A 21,035-nucleotide genomic window follows, 5' to 3' on the forward strand; every position below is an offset into this window, starting at 1 on the left:
AACAGGTGTGGTCTCATGGGTTTAGTGTCTCATGAAACCCAAAATGAATTTAAATATACAGCAACTTGTATTTTGGCTCTATCTATTGTGATCATAACTGTTTTAGTTGTAGCAATGGATTAAAAACAAACACTTCCTGAAATGTTGAATAGTTTGAACTTTACATGTCATTAAAAGCAGACTGAGCAAAGCATGAACGAAGCTTCCTGCCTGTCAGCAAAAATTACAGTCTGTGGACTTTTTTTTCTCTTTTGCAGTGATATGTGCGGCCTAATTTAATTTGAGCAAAGATAACATCTTATCCTGAATGTGAAATATCCCACTTTTAAGATTGTCCTGCACATTTTATAACCCTTCTATATCTCAATTCTCCTTTCAAAGAGGACTTTAAAGAAGTTAGTGTGCAGATAACAGTATGGCTACATATTTCATGGCTTTAATTTGGGCTTGATCAGCCGAGTGGCCCTTGAACATCACAGTGCTAATGCTGCTGACCCATTTTGTCATTTCATGATCCATCTCGCAGACAGTGGGCACTTCCCATTGCAAAGTGTTGAAAGCTTTTGTGCATTTTGGGTGCTGGATTGTTGGATTTGTGGCAGCAATGTTTGTTTTACAGAGCCCTCCAGTATAAACAGTGGCAATGAATGACCTCTTCATATTCACACTGTCACACATGCACACACACACCTAAACAGACACAGAGGAACAAATAGAGAAAGAGATTGTATTGTCTGATATCGTACAGCTTTGTGATAACACCTTACAGTGAACATTTCTTATAAGATTAGATTTTAAGTAAACTGGCCTCATTTGCCAGACAAACTCACAGCATGCAGGAAGTGGTTGGCAGGATGTCAGTGTGATCAACTGGACTCATATTTGGCTCATATTTTTGTTCAAAATCTGGAATATGTTAAAATTACTCAGCAAAATATGTCACAACTAAAATCCACAAGTTGGAAGCTTGTATAAATGTTATCACTGTGGCTGGGCAATGCAGTGGGAAACTGAACATTGAATCCACATTGAAAATGACAAGGGTCGCTAGTTACTGAATAATCATTTTCAGCACTCAACAGTGCCAATCCATTAGATTACATGTCACCCTAACCATGAGGCAGGGTGCTTTGTACAAATACATTTGGACAAACAGACAAAGAAGCTGACACAACCAGAAATCCACATGGGAACTGCTACGCAGCATGCATATTTCTTTATGTATAGCTCAACATGAAATAATCACCACTTGGGGACCTCAGAGAAGTTGGATTTCATTAGCTCTCTTGTCCTGTACCATCATGAGAGTTTTGTGAATTTGAATCCTCTGACTTATATAATTATATTCTCCTTTAAAGTTGATTTTCAACATCAAAGGGACAATATAGCCTTTGAAGTACCATGGGATTGGATCACTGTCTAACCCACTCTTTAAGATTCTGTCACAATGACATTAGGGAAGTCATGTGAATTAAAAGACTAGAGAACCGCTCTTGCCTTTGCTCTCTGTCCAATTTCAATCAAAATGTCATGCTGTGCCATTTTCCCTGAATGTGGAACTGGCAAGTGTGTTAGGTTGACATCTTTGTGGCTAAAAGCCTGTGACTAATATGTAAATTATTTGACAGTTACACTCTATAGGATTATCCAATTGGGCTATAACTTAAAGAATAAGTTTTAAATAATTGAGGACATTCTTTAAAATGATAGTTAACCAGAAATTCTTTACTGTCACTCCCCTTGCTCTGGTAAGCCTGTAATTAAGTAGAAATATTACTGAAATGACATAAGGATAAAGTATTGTAGCCTCAACCATATCATAAGGGCTTCTCCTCAGCTATAGGTGAATGCACTAAACTCACTCCTGTCATCTGAAGAGGCCACGGGCAACAAAAGTATCGCTTTTGTTTGCTTTGTGTTTCTGTTGAAACTTTGTGTAGTAACAGACGGACTGTAAGAATAATGCTATTGGCGCGGTAGATCACTTACTTCTGACGCTCCAAAGCCTCGGGGAGTTGGCTCTAGATTGCCTGTCTTTGATAAGGTCCTGGCACACGTGTAAATTATTTCCCTGTCTAGAAAAGTTTATTAAATGTTAGTTAACTTAAAACGCATAGTTTTGCTGACGAAGAAGTGATAAAGGAGAGATATGCTGCCATTTGTGGCTGTTTCCATTCCTTTGTCTTCATTTTAGCTCATTTTATTTTGCTTTATTTCATTTTTATTGCAAAGATGAGACGCTGTGTTTTTATGTATCTTCCGGGACCAGGCCAGCGGTTTTTTACTTTGAAGTCCACAGTTAAACCTTCAGCCCAGTTGGTTTAGAAACAGCCCGGAGGATTTCTACCGCCTGCCATGACTTCTTGAAACACTACCTGGGGAGAAAAGTCGAGAGGAAAACGCGTCTCTCTTTTATTCGCGGTTGCACTAATGTTGCCCAATGTGATAGACAGTACAGGACGGAGAAGAGCGCCGAGGCGGTTGTAGGCACAGCTTGTTGTTGGACTACTTAACTTTAACGTTTTCTAATCAGGGAGGCTGTTCGGGTACATGGATGGTAAGTTGTAGGAAAGCTGTTCCACAGGCCCCCTCTCTTGGCCGCTTTGATGTGCTGCTGCTGAGCTTTGAAGTTGAGAAATGCGGGCTATGTTTCTTGTTTGTGGGCGAGAAATACGGTGAGATAGATAAGAAGCTTATGTGTGTGTGTGTGTGTGTGTGTGTGTGTGTGTGTGTGTGTGTATGTGAGTGAGTGAATGTTTGAATGTGTAGCTCAGATAAAAACCGAATATTTGTCGGGTGGTGCGTCTCCAAGCTGGGAAAAAGTGGGATGTATTCTTCAGTCAGAGCCCCCCCCCCTCCCCTCCACCTCCTCTTTTACCTCCTCCAGATTTTGACACCCCCAGTGATCTACATAGGGACTGAGCCTGCCTACTCTGAGGTCAGTTGTTGAATGGGACAGGGTACATTAAACTACAGCAGTTGTTTTGCAGCGATATACGACACATGTGGCACGGTACAGGCTTTGATAGTCCGTCGTCGCTTTTTGTGCTGGATTACTGTTTTGAGAGTTTTGGACCGTACTCAGCTCTTCTGAAAATGGAGTAATAATTCAACTTTTTAACGGGTTTTACACTGGTTGGATCTGCTCTGCGATGGTATGTTTTACGCACGTTTATTTAGACTTCATCCATCGGATTTAAGCATCGCTTTCACCATTCTGTACACTTACACTGCCTGTTGAGAGTGTGGAAGTCATTACATAGCATTTGCAACAGCCGAGCACACACTTTATTTTGTTTTAGAGGCTTAACGTAACAATGTTGCAGTCTCCTTCGATTCGGCGCCGAGGCTCCGATTAAAATCACTCATCCGTTGGATGAGGTTTTACTCCAAATATAACACGTCTTTTCTGTCGTGTTGGTAGTTCAGACACGTTGCCGGGGCTGTGGCTTTAATAATGTGCTGTAATAGCCTTCTTGGGTAGATATTAAGACGATTGATCGCTTACATTTACGCACGGGCGACTGGCTTTTCCCGCGGGGCTTTTTACCCCCGGTACATTACAACGTTTAAGGTCATTATGGTGCAGATCAGACGCATTTCTACTCGTCTGTACATTTCTGGGATGGTGAGGATAAGTGTGGGCTCCGAGTGAAAATGAGTCTGTGTGTGTATGTGTGTGATGCAGACCGGGGTAGGGTACGGTCGTCCGAAACAGATTGGGAATTAATTGGAGTTGAAGCCTGTGACATGGACTCGTTAGGAAAACACGTGTAAGCCACAGTTGTGAGAATACGGTTTTGGTAAAGAGTGAGGCTCAGATATGACTGTGATATGATTGTTCATGTAAAATGTTTTTGATGTGACAAATCAATGCACGTTGAGAATGTAGGCTGCAGTTGATCTCTCATTTAGATTATAAATAGATAAATGAAACGAAAAAAAAGCCTTTCATATTTCCTTTCTCTGTGAACCCGGCGAGGGGTTTTGAAAGGGACTGTTTACTTGATGTCTTTCTTTGAAGTTCAGCAGGATATGGCTTTGATTAGATCAATACTTTGTGTTTCAGAGTGAAGAGGAGCTGAGAAGCTCCCCCGCTGCTTTTAGAGAGTGAGGAGGATTAGGCTGGAGCTCAGTGGAGGCACGACGGCACTCTCACACGGCAACCGGAGCTGGAGCCATGAGCAGGGCGCTTACGGAGCACATCAGCAGTAGCTTCCGAGAAGATGCTCCTCGTCCTCCGGTACCGGGGGAGGAGGGAGAGGCGTCATGCTACAACCCCAGCAGATCTGCCAAAATGAGAGCCCAGAGTAAGGTTAAAGATAGCCCCGTCGCCGCCGCGCCTCCCGGCTCCACACCGCGGAGGAACGAGGATGGACTCGGGGAGCCAGAGGGCAGCGCGTCCCCGGACTCGCCCCTAGTCCGGTGGACAAAGTCTCTGCATTTTCTTCTGGGCGACCAAGACGGTGCTCACCTCTTCAGGACCTTTTTGGAGCGGGAGAATTGCGTGGACACTTTGGACTTTTGGTTCGCCTGCAACGGCTTCAGGCAAATGGACTTAAAGGATACCAAAACGTTGCGAGTTGCCAAAGTTATTTTCAAGCGGTACATTGAGAACAACAGCATTGTCGCCAAGCAGCTGAAACCCGCCACCAAGACCTTCATAAGGGATAGTATTAAGAAACAACAAATAGACTCTGTCATGTTTGACCAGGCACAGACGGAAATTCAGTCGAACATGGAAGAGAATGCATACCAGATGTTTTTGACCTCTGACATATACCTCGAATACGTGCGCACCGGGTGCGAGAACGCCGCGTACGTGAACCACGGCGGACTCGGCAGCCTCAAGCTGATGTGCGGATACCTTCCTCCTCTCATGGAGGAAGAGGAGTGGAGTTGTAATGACCTAAAGGCAAAAGCGTTAGGGTCTGTGGTTGGACTGTCTGCGAAAACCCTGAGGGCTACTGCTACCATCCGGACAGCAGCTGAAGTACTGGAGAATAGTTGCAGGTAAGAGCAGCGCTCACCTTACGTTAGAGGATGCATGCCTTTGTCATTACATCTTAGTGCATGAGGACTTTTTTTTTATTACTTTATTTACTTTCCTCTTGTTCATTATTCCTTCATTAGTTAAACTACAGTGAATATGTGGTAGTTGGTAGTTATTTAACAAATGCCTTAGAGAGAAAGGCACTTGATCAAAGGGTCTCAGAGGAACATGCCTGTATATTTGTGCCCTCCTGCCTTGCAGTTAGTCAAGGGGTTGGAGGGGTGGAGGGGCGGGGTGGGTACAAAACATCAATGGATCTGAGCCTTCCTTTTAAGTAAATGGTGTCTTGCAGGCAGCCCTCTGCTGGCTTGCTCAAGTTTCCTGTGCTTTGAAACCCTTCCTCCGGTTCAGGCACAAAGTCAGACACCAAGACTCAGACTGTTACAGCTACATGAAACAGTATGATGCTATTGTAAAGTTATGCAGTACATCTCTATTAAATCTACTAACTTAGCCATATTGTTAGTGTACACCATCATAAAATCTCCCAACCCAAAGAAATGCTAGTACAGAGTTAAGAGAACTTGTGCAGTCAGTCTTGTGCCAAGCGGAGATATTGTTCTCTTGGTCAGAGATGAAAGCAGAACTGTTTGTGGAAAGCATTTAGGCTTTTATCTTCAGAGCCCTTCCCACACATTGTCCAACAGCTGAAATCTTTTTAAGCCAGGAACATTTTCAAAAACTGGATTTTATGCATGAGCCTCCATCAAAGGGTACTTTAAAAATGTTTTGCTCAACTACTTTGTCCTCACATCTGGACACAATTATAACTGAGAGGTTTGACAATGTCTTGATGCTTTGGTATTTGTAGGAAAAGTGCAATTTAAAGATAATCCATACTTTCCTTGTCAAGTTAACCAAACATTTTGTGAGACTAAGGTTTGAAAATTGCCTCTAGTATGACTTTTTAATAACAGTGTAAAAACTAATTGATTAAGTCTAATAACTCAACTTAAACAGTCCCTTGAGAATTTTATCTTTCATGTGAGCAGACGTCAGATAACATCATAGCACAATTACTCATTTGCCTCAAAGTGGCCATGTTTAGTTAGGAACCAATAAGCACAGGGTTTGTTGACATGTGAGCATCTCCTGGTTTCCTGGTGTGATCCCCTGCATTCTTGGTTTTCACTAAAAGAAAAGCGGGAGGGAGAGAGCCCCTTTTTCTCCCTTCTGTCACCCGTGCTCTCCCCCTTTCCCCCTGCCCCTCACCATCTCTTTAGGTCAACCAATTTCCATCTCAAACATGTGGAACTAATTTTGCCACTGCACAGATTCCTTTTTTCTCCTCTTTTGAGAAACCTCCAATTCTCAACTCCAAAGTGATAGAAAAACAAAACAAAAAACATAACATCCTCAACTCAGTTCCTCAGCTTCAACCGCAGATCCTACTTTGCCATAGATTGTGTGTGAATCTCAGTGTTTTCCTCTCTCTTTCTTTTCTATCCAACACTTATCTCTCCTTTTTGAAAAAAAATCTGTCTGACAGAGACTAAGCATGCTTTGGAGGGAGACAGGGAGAGACAAGAGAAGGGGAAGGGGGAAAGACAGGAAGGGGGGGATCATGAAAGAAAGAAAAGAGATGGAGAAAGAGAGTGGGGGGTGCAGAGAGCCCAGCTGTGCTAAATACCTGACTCTTTGCGCGGACCTTCCAAAGGTCAGGTTTGTGCTTGGGGCCTACGGCTTTAGTCATGCTGGGGTTCTCCTCTCAGCACTCCCGGCAGAAGGCATTCTCATAAAGAAAGGGGCCCTCCTTCCCCCTTTCCCTCTCTCCCTCTCCCTCCCTCCCTCCCTCCCTCTCTAAAGCTCAAGTTCCCCCTTCCTCTTCTTCCCTCTCTCTTCCTTGTCCACCCCCTTCACTACTGGAACAGGAATGCAACACAGCAGGAGAGTAGAAAGACAGGGAGAGAGACTTTAGAAAGGAAAGCAGGGGAGAGTGGGTAAAGGAGGGGCCCCAGACTGAATGATGGAGAGAGGGAGAGATAGAAGTGGGAGAGTGTGGAAGAGAAAACACTCCAAGGAAAGAGAGAGTGGAGTTTCAGAGTGGAAAAGTGGAGGAGTATGGGCTGGCCCAAACAAAAGGGTGGGGAGATAACAGAAGAGAGGGAAAGAAGGGAAATACTGTTGTTCATTCACACACAGCAAGGCTGCTCACTTCACTCACTCCAACTGTCACCCCTCAACCCCGCCAAACACACACACAACCCCTGTATGTTATGGGGGGGAGGGGGGAATGAAAGAGAGAAGGAAAGAAAGACCAGAAAAAGAGAACCCATAGCTCAATCTCTTAATATGGTTGTCAAATTCCTCCAGCCCCAAAGTCTCATGAAAGTGACTCTAATTACAGAAATCTGCACAGAACATCAACAAAACAAACTCCAAGCTGTCACGTTTCCTTTTAAATTTGGATAAAATGAAGACAGACGCACGGGGTAAATAAACTTCACCCAACTCTGTCATAACTCTTCACTGTCCTTGCTTCACACCACAACTTTGAAAGACATCACATAAAAATGTGGAAAATCTCTTCCTGGGTCCACAGGTCCCACCGTCGGGGAGACCCTGCCAGCCCTTACTTTGTCAATTCCGGCTACATCTTTGCCCCTGCCACCAGTGCCAATGACAGTGAGATCTCCAGCGATGCCACAACGGACGATTCCATGTCCATGACGGACAGTAGCGTGTAAGTGTTTTTAGATTTTATTGAAATCAAAAAGTAGGTGGGTCAGTTTCATTTCAACTCAGCCTTCTTCTCCGGAGATAATGTAGCAACTTCAAAAGGCTCATTTCCATTCAGCTGACCCTGGCCAAAGCTCTGTGAATTTTATTATTTCCATAGTATCTTAATGTGCTTGGAACAAAGTTCAGTCAACACCTTTCCAGGAAAATGTTGAGAGATGTGAAGAAAAATATTTGGCCTTGTAGTTCAACAGATTCAGCGTTTCTTGGGGCCAGGGGACTGCACTGTTGCGAAATAATGGTCTGTAATGTATTTTAATTATACAGGTAATTCTATTAATGTGTAGTTGTTGCTGTGGCCTCCAGGGAGATAACTCTGGGAAAGTCATTATGTCTGAAGACCTTTTGAAGTTTATTCTGATGCGTTGCAGGCTGGAGAGAAGGGAGAAAAAAATGAGATCGTCTTGATGTGGGTGGGGGCGTTGCCTCATTTTCCTCAAAGTTGAAATGTATCCATCCCACCCACCCTTCTGCCACAACAGACTTGTTTTTTTCATATTATCTAATCGCTTTTTCCCTTTGAAGAACTGGAGGAGAGGGGGAGGGAAATGGCCATTCGGGCCTCAAGACAAACTCATTGAAAAATGTTGGCACCAAATGAAAGGAGGCTTACTCACATGGTGGGTCGGTTTCCTGCCACTGGCCTCTGCGGCGTGCTGAGATCATGTGTCTGCGAGGCTTTCACAGGGGTTACTCATTGCTAGACCTTGGGACAAGGCATGAGGAACTCCCCCTGGCCAGACTAGGGCACCCCCAAAAAATCACCTCCACCCACCCAACCCTCCACAGCTTCTCTCCTCCACCCTCCAGAGCCAATAGCAGGAGTGGTGAGGCTCGAAGTGCAAGGGAGTGAGAAAATAAAGTGCATGGAGTATAAAGGGCTTAACTGAATCGCTTTCAGCCTATTGTTAGGTGAGGGGAGCTTAGGGGGATAAGAGGGTGGCTGGCTGCTTTGAAAATGACTTGCACAACTGAATAGGAGATCCCCATAAAGTAAGGGCCCATGAAACCATGAAAGAGTCCACGGCTGTTTTCTCTTCCCCAACCTGCACAAAGCACCCGGTCGTCAAATGGTTCACCAGGGTGGGGACAGTTTGGGTTGATAAAAACATAGTTAGTGAGAGGGAAGTTGGCGAGCTTTGTTTGGGTATGATGTTTTGCCACTAAGTTTGGGGTTCCTTTTAGCACACAAATTCCTCTGGGCTGTTGAGTTTTACTTTTGAAGAGTTTCCTGTGTTTCTTCCTGCGCCTTGAGGGATGATGGCTTGTAGTCTCAAGGGTAGAGTTTGTGAAGCATTGATTTTGGTAGGAGGCCCAACTTACAAGAAGCTTGTTGCAACACTGGTGATATCTGCAGCTTGGCTTCATTATCTGATTCTTCTTGACAGTGTCACTCTGAAATGTGACTTGCAGAACTTGGTCAGATGAATAAAGAAGAAAAAATAGATTCATTGTTGTACAGCGTCATCTGTCAAAGTCATATTCTTTTAATAGTTCTCACTAAGGTCTTTGACACAGAGATCTCTCCTGTCCTTGTCCCCAGCTCTCTCTCCACCCCTAACTGATTTTAATAAAAAACGCAGCTTCTTCCTCTCTCATTCGAGGGAACAATTTGATTAGTGCGTCCTTTTATTGTGGTTAAAAGCCACACTGCAAATTTGAATCTCATTTCCCAGATAAAGAACAAGAAGAGGAGGATTTGGGAAGGGGGGATAGAAGAAGGGGTGGGGGGATTTTTTTTCTCTTTTTGCTTATATCTTATTTATGGATTTACTTGGACGCTGGGGAATGCTGCTGCACCAACTTCAAACATTACCTTATCTTACAAACCAGCCTTTTGATGTTGCTGAGATCAGAGGCTCACAGCAGAGCGCTTGCCAAACGAAGATGGCAGCGGGTGCATATGTGCATGAGTGTGAGATTTCAAAGAGGCAGCAGAAAAAGTAGCGTTTGGGCTAGGTCAGACACTTCTGAGCAGCCAAAACGGCCAAGATAATTGGCCCAGCTTAAGTGGCAGCTGACTGGAAAAGCTAGCAGACACAGAATGAAAAACTGAGAATAAGATTCCCAGAATAAATGCTTAATTGTCCAGAGACTACTAGTCTTCCTAGCTACATCTCTATTTTCATATTAATATATCAGAGCTACAAAACCAGAAGCATTTGCTAGCCTGCTTTAGCCTGAAGTAGTTTCTGACTCTTACCAGCTACTGAGGTTACTGCTAATTCTTTTGCTTTTTAAACAACTGCTGTCAGTTGACAAGGACTAATCTTCAAGGACTAATCAGTGGGACTCTTCTTTTGAAGCCCACAGTAGGATGTTTAGCATATCTCGCCTATTGTCCTGGTGTGTTTTGTTATGTGTGTTTTTGTTGCCTTGGCTTCAAGGGTTCCGAGGTCTTTTGATTTAGCTTAGTGTGCCTAGTGGGTGGTTACTGGGTGGTGTTGTGTCAGTCACTTCAATGATGAACTACCTCCTAAGGGTTTTTTCGCCACAAACATTGGCTAATGGTGCTAATGCACCAGCAGTTGGTGTTCAAGCATTTAGTAGAGGGGCAGTAAATGAGCAAAAATAACATAGTTGATTATAACATATCAGTGTAATTGAAAATTTAGTCTCTGAGTGGTCTGTGATTGACTTTTTTTTAAAACCAAATGTAAATGTCTATATCTTAATTTATTTCTACAGAGATGGAATCCCTCCATATAAGCTGGGCACCAAGAAGCAGCTCCAGCGAGAGATGCATCGCAGTGTCAAGATCAATGGCCAGATTTCGCTACCCCACTTTCCTGTAAGTCCTACTTGTTTAAGTTCTACTTCCTGTCTCAGTGTTGCCTTTTTTGTAATCCGCCAAACTCAAAACTTCTACACGCTGAAAGACAACTGGGTCCTGATTCCCTCGAGGAGTTCTCCTTTATTTTATTTTATTTTTTTCAGAGAGCATGTTGTGACAGAATACTATATTTCATTGCCCCGCTCGTTTTCATATAAAAGTCAGGGTAAATGAAAGGCAGGATTTGCATACCACTTCACTTCCTCTTCTGCCGTTTCAAGCCGCCCCCTTCCCCCATCCAAGTAGCTTCTGTACGGCTGTAAATATAAACTCATCGTTGTATTCCTTCTCTGTAACTGTAGTATGTCGTGCAGCGTCACAGCTTCATGTGTTTTCGATGATAGTAGCTGTGGTTGTAGCCTAGGTAATAGACATCACGGCAATATTAAAGGTGATAAATTCAACAATCAAATGATTCTGTGAATGACATAAATGAATGCCAACATTACTGTTAAAATCCCAGCAGATTAATGGGAGTCATAGCACTGCTCAATTACACTTTCCTCTACTCTCACCCTGGTCCCATTACTATTTGGGTCATGCTGTGTGTGTGCTTTGAACACACACTGTTGAAGATTTTGTTGACCTGCTGAAGTTGTTGTGGGAAGGTTTAAGGAACTGGGTTAGAACAGATTGACACAGGTTAGGAGGCGGATACGTTTGAGACAAGAAAAGAAATATAAAATTCTTTTGTCTTCATATCCAAACACAGGTATGTGTATGTGGAAGAGTTATGTGTGTGTTTGTGCATGCATTTGACAGTGTTGTCTGTTCCCCCTTTTTTCTCTCTTCCTCTCTGTCTTTTCTCGCTCTCAATTTCTCTCTCTTTTCCTTTCCCACTTGCACTCCTTTAATGTCTCCCTCCTGATTTGGAGATGGCTCTGTCTCCCATGATGCACCAGCCCCAGGCAGCAGGGGCCCCGTGCAGGGCTGGCGCTCCTTTGCCAGCAGCTCCGCTTGCCTTTCTTCTTCTTCCCTTCATCGTGTCTACAAAGAGATGAGAGGAACAACAAAAAAAGAGTCAAAATCAAGAAAGCCAGTGTGCCAAATAACAAAAAAGTAAGAAAGGGAGAGAGAGAAACCGGCGCATAAAGTTAAAGAAAAAGGAGGATAATGTGACTAGAGTACCTCTGAGCTGCCCTGCATGCAGCCGGGAAATAAATTACTACTTCCCCTCAGATCTTCCCAGTATTTGACTCCTCTATCCTCTCCCTCCCTCTTTTCCCTCCTCTCTGTCTCGCTCTCGCTCTGCCACCATTGCCACTTCACAAACGCACATCTCAATCCTCTTCCTCTTTTTTCATGCTGTTAATTTTGTCCCCTTCTCCCTTTTTTCTTCCCTTCTCCTCTCCTCACTCTCTCTTCTCTGTCGATATCTGGCTTTTATTCGGAGATTTAAAGCTGCGTGTCCCTCCCACCCCTAGTGTGCGTTTGATGTTTGACAAGGGCCCTTTGAAGTGTGCTGACTTCAGAGGCTGCCTAGCTGATGGCTTGGTCGGGCTACAGAGGGTGCAGGCAGGGGGCCTCCCCTCCGAGCGAGACCAACTGCTACCCCGCCATTGCTACCCCTTTCTCTCCCCCTCGCCCAGTAGCCTGGCACTGCCAAGGGCACTGGGCATGAGAAGATCTGGGGAGGGACGGGTGGCGGAGAAGGTTCAGGTTAGCTTGAGGGCAAGGGCATCTGGATTAGGCCTTTTGGAATAGTAGCAGGCTTTTTGGAACAAGATGGGATTAGGGCAAGGGCAGTGGATTAATGCACCATATTGCATTCATCAGAAACACTAAGCACTTACACTCGCACACACACTAAAGTGTCCTTCCCCCTGCATTGTTTACCCTGCAGAGGACACATCGGCTGCCTAAGGAGATGACCCCCGTTGAGCCCTCAGCTTTTGCTGCTCAGCTCATAGCCCGGCTGGAGAAGCTGAAGCGAGAGCAGGACACCATGAGCTCATTGGAGGAGAGGCTGCAGCAGATCCAGGAGGTACAGATGCATACAAACCTGTTATGACACTTTCACCAACATTTAGCATGGCAGCCACTTGTGAATTCTAACTTTTATCCAAGTTAGGTCAGGACGATTGTTCCTTACTGCACTACAAAAGCCTTTATGCCAACTTTAGCATGTCGAAGAACAGGGATAAGACCAAGGGATTTGAAAGTCTTGCTTGGTTTAGCTACTTCTTCCTTTTCCCTCTCTGTCCTCCACTATTTCACCAGGAGGAACTTTCAAACTTATGTTTCTAGACACACTTGCAAGTTCCTTCAAATAGTTAGCACTTAGCTTCTCTCCAGTGGCACGTTTGCTGAGTATGTGTAGTGCCAGTCTCTTTGTGAAGCACAGGCACACTCTGCATTATAGATGAAGCGCACCCAAAGCCTGTTAGCGAAGATAACAGTACGGCAAAAAGGAAACTCAAATCAAGTTATCCAAGCGTTTGCTCTCACTGACTTCAGAGGATGATAGATATAAGTTGGTGTAAGTTGATACATAAATTCCTCTGCTTGTGTCTGTGTATGAATGTTTCGTCAATTGCCTGAACTTTTCTTTTCTTTCTTTGCCTGTCCAGGAGGAGGAAAGGGAGGAAAGCGGCGACCTCACCAGCAACACCTCCCTCCATCATCCTCTGCTCCCATCTGGCAGTCAGTGTGAGGAAGACCCCCAGGCTATCCTAGACGAACACCTATCCCGTGTCCTGAAGACACCTGGCTGCCAGTCACCAGGTGTGGTTCGGCACTCACCGCGCTCAGGCTCCCCCGATCGGACGGGCGCTTTGGTGTCCTCTGGCCACGGGCCCTTCTTTGGTGCTTATCCTGGGGCCACCAAGGTTCTGATGACAGGCAGGCAGTCCACAAAGCACATTCACCACCACTACATCCACCATCATCACGCTGGGCCCAAGACCAAGGAGCAGATTGAGGCTGAGGCGGCTCAGCGTGTGCAGTGCCTCTGCCCTCCAGGGGGCGCCAATTATTCCGACTTCACCCCTGCGTGAGTGTAACTTCTTAGCTATGCTGGAACCAGTTGTCAGTCAGCATTGTACATTAGCCCTTAGTACCTGATTTCTTAAATTCCCTCAGTGGTAAAGCTGCTCTTTCTCTGGTCCTAACTTGCTTTGCCTTCTTCCTCCAGTCGCTGCAGCACTTTGTCCAGACGGCCAGTCAAGGCTACCGATGAGGGCGTGTCTCCACCACGTCTTCCCCTAGATGCCACCGACCGCTCTCAGAATGTTTGGCAGTGGATCCTGGAGAGTGAGAGGCAGGGCAAGCACAAGCCACACAGGTAAGTGTCTGTCAGGAATCACCACGACATCATCTGTACCACAGAATGGCCTCCAAAGAACAGTACAGTCTTGAGTTCACTACTCATGTTATATATTGACTCCTTTTAATCGAACAGCACTCAAGGTCTAAAGAAGTCCAACCCCCTTGACTCCAAGACCCCGCCCAGTCGGACTCACTCCTCTTGGGGTGGAGGCGGTATCGGCAGTGGGGCTCACCTCCGTGGTCACCACCCTGGCCATCCGTTCATACAGGACCCAGCCATGCCACCCCTGCCCCCACCCAACACCCTGGCACAGCTGGAGGAGGCCTGCCGCAGACTAGAGGAGGTTTCCAAGCCGCCGAAACAGAGGTAGGCAAACTCCGACACACTTAGAACACACATTCAACCGTGCACATAAAACCAAAACTGCCGATCATATTCCCCAGCTTCCCCAGCATCTGATTGACCACATCAGTGTTTACTGTAAACGGTGTCCAGTGATTTCTCTTCATACTGATGTGAGTACTGATTCGTATTGATCTCTCTGTGATTTTGACAGACATTCAGCAGCAGCCAGCAGCCTTCAGAGAGACAGGAGCCATCCAGCAGCTGCTTTCCCCACTGGAGGAAGCCCTCTAGCCAGCTCTGGACTGCAAACAGACGAGTACGGATTTCTCTTTTTAATCTGTAACACATTACTGTCTTTGTTTCTACAATTCTATTTTTCTTCATTTCTTTTGCACTTGCTTTCTAGTCTTCTAATAGAATTCATTCCTGTTACACTTAGACACTTTTTTGATCATTCCCTCTCTCTCCAAGCTTGTGTTTTCATTCTCTTCCTCCCAGATTTTCTTGCTCTTCCCTTCAAAGAGAGATGTTGTGAGTCAGCATAGCTATGTCTTTGAACTCCTCTTCTCTCGCTTTTTAATCATTTAAGATTAAACATGCTTTAATACGGAATCCTAACTACCCACCCGTCTCCCAACACACACACTCACCAGTGGAACCCAACAAAGATGTGTTGAGTAGCCCCTGGTAACTCAAGTTTATTGGCTCCTTTCACACATTTGTTTTTGAATGGGGTGGGTGTTTGATGTTAAGCCGCAGACAACCTGACTGTGAGGCCTCTTTTAGTTTTTAATTGGTTGACCGTCAGTGAGCCAGCTGTCTGTTGGCATCCTTAATTAATATTAGTCCAAAGAATTGTTGTCTACATTCAACAATCTTACCCTTTTTCCTACAAGTCCAGATGTTGAAAACCCATTTTCATTTTGCATTCTCAGGTCTAAGGAGCTAGTGGTCACCTACTTCTTCTGTGGTGAGGAGATTCCTTATCGCAGTATGATGAAGACCCACTGCCTCACCCTGGGACACTTCAAGGAACAACTTAGCAAGAAAGGCAACTACAGGTAAATACACCACTGACAACACCACAGAGATCACAATACACTAGCACATACTTAATTAGATGTTTATGCACACCTGTTTGGTTGTGTTTGAAGCTGTTGCGGGGTTAGTTAGCTGTTAATGTATGTGCATTTGTTATTGGTCATGTACTGTATATGCTCATCTGCTGAGTGGTAGTGTGAAATACTGGAGCCCAATAGTTGAAAAGAAACTGGGCTGATCCACTGTATTCAGAGCTTACACACACAGAGAGAAGGGGGGTGTTCTGGAGCAAATTTTTTCTCACATCTGGTACTGATTTCCATGGTAAGGCAGCCTTAATAAATATGGCTTTGAAGCCTAGGCCATTTTATTTTGTGCACAAAGACCATTGCAAGGCCTTCAAATTCCTCCTCCACATTATTGCATCAGGCATTAAAATCAAATGCCGCAAGCACTTTCTTCTGTTAATGACTGATAGCAGTTAACACAGCAAACATACCTCCTGTTAATGTCAGACATTGAGAGGAAATTCTTAAACAATGTGAGGACTTGTTAGATAATTTAAAATATTGTCGGTTAAAAGAAATATCAAAAAAAAGAAAGCCCTCAGTTAAGTTCAAGCTTGCATTATCAAGTAACTATTCCAGTACTGCTTAGGTTGTTTGCCACTGAAAAGACATGAAGCCTGCATGCCCATGACATCAACATTAGGTTACAGCCACATCTGCTTGTTAGGCAAGAGAGAGAAGGCCTGCAAACAAGTCATTGCACCCCTGCTGTCACATAACTCTTCAGCGAGCGAGAGAAAAGGGGGAGATGGGGATGAAGCGTCTGGCTTCAATGGCAGCAGAATGTGTGGAGTTGGTTAATTTGGACATGGCAACGGTACAGCGGAGAACAGTACGCTGCAGCTCTGCCAGACGATATTGGTGCCAGATGTTGCGAAGAGAGAAAAATCCTGCCACATAAAACATGTTCCAATGGAAAGGCTCCTTCTGTCTCTCTCTGTCTCACTCTGAAACAAAGTGATGACTTTGAACTATTTGTGAGTGAGAATGTAGCATTTTCTTCAAAAAAAATTGCCCCGCCAATTACATTGAGAAGGGTCACGCATTTAGTTGGTTTATAATAATGAAGATGAGAAGGCCAAATCCTGCCCAGCCGAGCATAGACAACAGAGAAGAAGTTTGCTGAAATGCCATATCATTAAACAAAGCCATCACCGCTCTGTCACATAGCTGCACACTTGAATAGAAGCTCTTGCAGTTGTGGTAACACAACCTCCTCCTCCTTTGTTTGTGTGTAATTACAATCAACATGGGAAATAAAACTGTATGTGTACGTTTTTGAATGCCTCTCCTTACATGTGATGTTTGAATGACTCTAAGCTGAGCAATTGCTCATAAAACACAGAGCTTTTTTTTCTTTTTTTTTTTTTGTCTTTTTTTGTATTCTGAACGCAGGCACACATGGGCAAAATGAGGCATTTTTCCATTACAAAGCTTATCATTAAATCCCCTCCTGCTGATCTTTTGCTGGGTTTAAAGTAGAGAGGAGAAATCATTAGGAGCTCCAGGAGACTTCACAGTCACTGGGACCAAGCTAACCCTGGGAGTTATCTCTGCTTGAGAGAAGAAGAAGAGTGGGCTAGCTAGGTGACCTGTGACCTCCAGGAGACTGTCTGAGTGGTCGTCCTCCTCCCCCCTCCCGGGGTAAAGCCCCTCAGGCTCGGCCCACATCCAACCTATCACACCCACTCACTGGGCCAGTGAAGGCCTCCACTCCACTTCCCCCTGCTTTCTTCCTTTTCTGCTCCCTCTTTTTTCCTCTGTTCTCCGCTGGTGATCGGAAAGCTGCCCGAAGTGTGTGTATATATGTGTGTGTGTGTGTGTGTGTGTATGTGTGGTGAGATGGCAAGTGTGTATTTGTATGTGTAAGGGAGTAACATAGGGTGTGTGTGTGTTTATATGCAAGCAGCGGAGTGTGCACTTGCAGTCACAGGCAGACTCTCAGGCACCTGAAATGTCAACCTGTGTGACAGAAAGGCCCTTCATTTGACAGCCAGCCCAATTAGAAGCCATGGAGACACAGAAAGGGAGGAGGGCACTGCTGAAGAGAGAGAGGAGGGGGGGACTAAAGACAGCCTCTAATTAACCCTTCAACTTTAATAAGACCTTGCAGGACAGATAGACATCTATTGAATGGCCAACAGTCATGATGAACAAGTGGATGAGGAGACAACCACACATGGATGAACACACACACACATACAGGCTGTTTCTAGCAGCTTGAATTATCACAGGGAGCGTTTAAACGGAGGGTTCAGCTCTGTTTGTGCAGCGGTGTGATGTGGAGTCAGGCTCTGCCTTTGATGTGTGCAGGGATGGCATTGAAGGCTATGACTAAGTTGTTTTGAGCAGGATCCATTTCTGGCTCTCAGAGTGTGTGTGTTTGTGTTTGATTTGGACTAAAGGGAGTTGTGCGCGAGCGCGTATATGGAAGTAGTTGTGTAGGTGCCTCAAAGCAGTTTAAAACACGATGAAATGTATCAGATGCACTCCTGCTGCCATTCTGTCAGGTTTCGTTTGAGTTCAATTTTTATTTTTTTTCACGTACACCCACGCTCAACATTTTCTAATCACAGACCTCTCTCTTTGTTTCTCCTCAGGTACTACTTCAAGAAGGCCAGCGATGAGTTTGAGTGTGGTGCTGTGTTCGAGGAGGTGTGGGAAGATGCCACCGTGTTGCCCATGTATGAAGGCAAGGTCCTGGGCAAGGTGGAGAGGATGGACTAAAAGCCACTTTGTTGCCAACCAACCAATGCCCTTCCTTGCCCAACCAAAAGCTAAACTGTCCCTAAAAACTTGAGCAAGAGACTCTGTGTAATTAACAAAAAACACTCTGGACTCCTGTTTGTTTTTGTTTTTTTTCTATTTCTTAATATTAAGCTAAACAGAGTTAATATATCCAGCACAAGAGGAGTGATTGAAGGAAGACGAGCCAATGAAGTATGCCGAACCCAGAGGAGGTACTGCCCCTCCCTGACTTTCTCAACCAATCAGCCTTAGAAACACAAGGGAATGACATGAGCGACTTTAAAAGACCAATACAAGGATGATGATGATGATGATAATGATTGGAGGCCAGTGGGGGTGAGACCCTGCCTCTTCTTGAATATAACCACTGAAGATGTAGATGGCACCGGCTTCACGGCCGAGTGCAACGGACTAGCAGGCGCTGAAGACGCAGTGCCACCAACCTGCTCTTAACGTTACACTCCAACATCGTTACAAAAACGTCTGTACGTGTGCATATACATACATGCATATATGTATATATACATGTATTATATATATATATAGATGCTTTTTGTCATGAGTTGAAAGTTTTTATTAAGTATTTATTGAAAAAAACAACCCACTCCTTTCCCCTTTCCTCTTTCCCAAGTCTCCTTAAACCTATGTCCCACCCCCTCCCCATTTCCAGCCAATGGGCAAGCTGCTTTGAATGTTGGGAGAATACTGTGGTGATATTGTTTAGTGTTTGTTTTTACTTTACACAAAGGACGTGACACTAGCCTAGCACCTCCCATAGCCTTGTAGCCACGTCTGACCCAAACTAACAACCTTAGCAGTGGTCCTGTCCGAGGCGCACTCCCTTCACTATTCTAATGGTTAATCCCAGTCTTATATGCTGCTGATAGTTTGTAATGTTAAGTTTGTCACACTAGTGTATCCTATCCCTCGTTCTCCCCCTTCCTCTCTTTTTGTCTTCTCTCAGTCCGGCGACAGAGCTCAATCTTTTTTGTTGTGCCTTTGTTTGTAAACCAGGCATTGCACAGGGGGGGGATGAATACAGTTGCAGATACACACAGAGAGGAGACCTGGAGCACAAGTTGTACCATCTAATAATGGCAGTGTTTACAGCCCTCACACCAAAATAACTTGTGCTAACAAGAACCAGTTTGGGTCACAGAGAATGACTTCTTGAGGAAGTCAGCTAGCGTGTCAAAAAAAAAACGAAAAGAAAAAAAACAGAACATTGAAGAATTATGGCTCCGATATCCTTTGAATGTTGTTACAGTAACATCGTATATAGCAGAGCTCCTGTATACATTGTAATTATGCATTCTGAAGTATGGATACTGACACATGTGATGCACACATAGAGTACGCACACACACATAAACAATACACACATATAAACACACTATCGCTGGTGTTTTATGAGTACAGCACCTGTGCCTACATGGATGCCATACCATGTGCTACCCTGTTTCAGGGTTTTAATATATATCCCTTGGTTTTCAGAAGGGTTTTATGTTGAAAAGATATTTTTATGCTTTTAATAATATCCTGTAATCATGTTTTTTTTGTTTTTGTTTTTACACCACAGCCTTTTTTGTTTTGTTTCATTCTATCTAAACTGTAAATTATACATTATATAAAGAGTTTCATTTTAAGATTTACATGGACCTATAATTATTGTAATTATTGAGAGATGTAGCCTTTATTAAAGTTTTATATTTTTCAAATGAAAGCTGTTGTACCTGGAATTGCCTTTTTCATGATTCTCCAGAAAAACAAAGATGCTTGTTTACACTGCAGCTCGACATATCACATATCTTTTGATATTACAGCCAGTTCATACTGCACAGCAAACTTTCCAGCATTAGCAATAGATTATATTTTTTCTGTGACAGACTAAGAGGCAACAAGAGTTGATTGGAAAGTCACTTTTCCACTTTGTCGAGCTTACAGAGCTGAGGTTGCTCTTGGACACCTGGTGAAGAAGAAACACATATACAATGAGGTTCTTGCAGTTATACAAATCTAGAGAAGCAGAAATCATGAATTCAGCACCTGGAATGTTGTGAAATGCTAAGTGTTTAGTATCAAGCATATCAAGGGTGTCCTGGTGTAACATATCACCAAAAAGTCCCCAATTCAGGACTGTCTGGGGACCCTCATTTTTAAGCAAAAAGACAAAAAAATAAACATTTTTAATAACTCAAACTAGGTCCCGCTAAATTCCTTTTTTTGAGGAATAATGTAGCAATGTAATCAAACGTATCACTAGTGAAAGCCCACTAAAATAAAATTTCTGTTATAGCTGGTCAAACAGAAATGTAGCAATATAACTATTATAAATGATAAGAAATATTGGATACTGAAAATGCAGACTCTACACCATGAAGCAGTTCTGAAAAGGACGGAATTTGCAAAGTAGGAAATATGTTCGGAACCTGTTGTGAAATATTAGCGAACTGGAATTATTCTTGACAGCTACCTGCTTACTTTGTAACCCTCATATCTTTCTAAGTAATGAAGAAAGTAATATATTGTTATAGTTGCCTTTATTAAACATGTACTGTAGTGTAGTGCCGTGAGCACATCACACAGTGCAGATGGATGGTGAGAAGGTGACTCTCTGGTTGAACAAAATGAATGATTAAATGAATTCTTGTCATTTCTTCAGTCATTATTGCCAGAAGTTCAAAACATAGCTGGACTGAAAATCTGGAAAACATGACTCATTGCTGAAAAAATGATTGAAGTTTGAATTCATGAATGCAAGCTGTTAATTCACAGCATTAACAGGAATCACTAAAAGCCTGTAACCTTTTGATGCATTACGGTTCCTCAGTGTTTAAATGTGCGGGTTCTGTATTCAGCACTTAAATGGGAAACATTAAGCATGGAAATGGGGGCATGGGCTAATTGGTCCTATTAAAGAGCAATGAGGACCAGCGCTAT

The 21,035-nt window shown here is 43.9% G+C and overlaps 1 protein-coding gene across 2 annotated transcripts; it reads left to right on the forward strand.

The window, feature by feature from the left end:
- The first annotated feature begins 2,249 nt into the window (after positions 1 to 2,249).
- On the forward strand, positions 2,250 to 19,799 carry LOC137179515 (axin-2-like). 2 transcript variants are annotated; one of them, XM_067584249.1, is made up of 11 exons: positions 2,250 to 2,557; positions 4,070 to 5,013; positions 7,596 to 7,736; positions 10,481 to 10,583; positions 12,469 to 12,609; positions 13,196 to 13,617; positions 13,759 to 13,908; positions 14,026 to 14,259; positions 14,450 to 14,554; positions 15,174 to 15,299; positions 17,948 to 19,799. In XM_067584249.1, the coding sequence occupies exons 2-11, from the start codon at positions 4,181 to 4,183 to the stop codon at positions 18,072 to 18,074; spliced, it is 2,382 nt and encodes a 793-aa protein (XP_067440350.1). In that variant the 5' UTR covers positions 2,250 to 2,557; positions 4,070 to 4,180; the 3' UTR covers positions 18,075 to 19,799. The 2 variants fall into 2 exon arrangements, with proteins under 2 accessions (XP_067440350.1, XP_067440349.1); XM_067584248.1 differs by lacking the exon at positions 2,250 to 2,557 and adding an exon at positions 2,928 to 3,155.
- The last annotated feature ends 1,236 nt before the right edge of the window (positions 19,800 to 21,035 follow it).

The sequence above is a fragment of the Thunnus thynnus genome, chromosome 3 (assembly GCF_963924715.1).
Source record: "Thunnus thynnus chromosome 3, fThuThy2.1, whole genome shotgun sequence".
In the NCBI taxonomy this organism is placed as follows: Eukaryota; Metazoa; Chordata; class Actinopteri; order Scombriformes; family Scombridae; genus Thunnus; species Thunnus thynnus.

Coding starts and splice junctions, on each gene's coding strand:
- LOC137179515 (XM_067584249.1), top strand. CDS start 4,181: ATGAGCAGGGCGCTTACGGAGCACATCAGCAGTAGCTTCCGAGAAGAT. Junction 13,618..13,758: donor TATTCCGACTTCACCCCTGC/GTGAGTGTAACT, acceptor TTCTTCCTCCAG/TCGCTGCAGCACTTTGTCCA. Junction 14,555..15,173: donor TCTGGACTGCAAACAGACGA/GTACGGATTTCT, acceptor TTGCATTCTCAG/GTCTAAGGAGCTAGTGGTCA.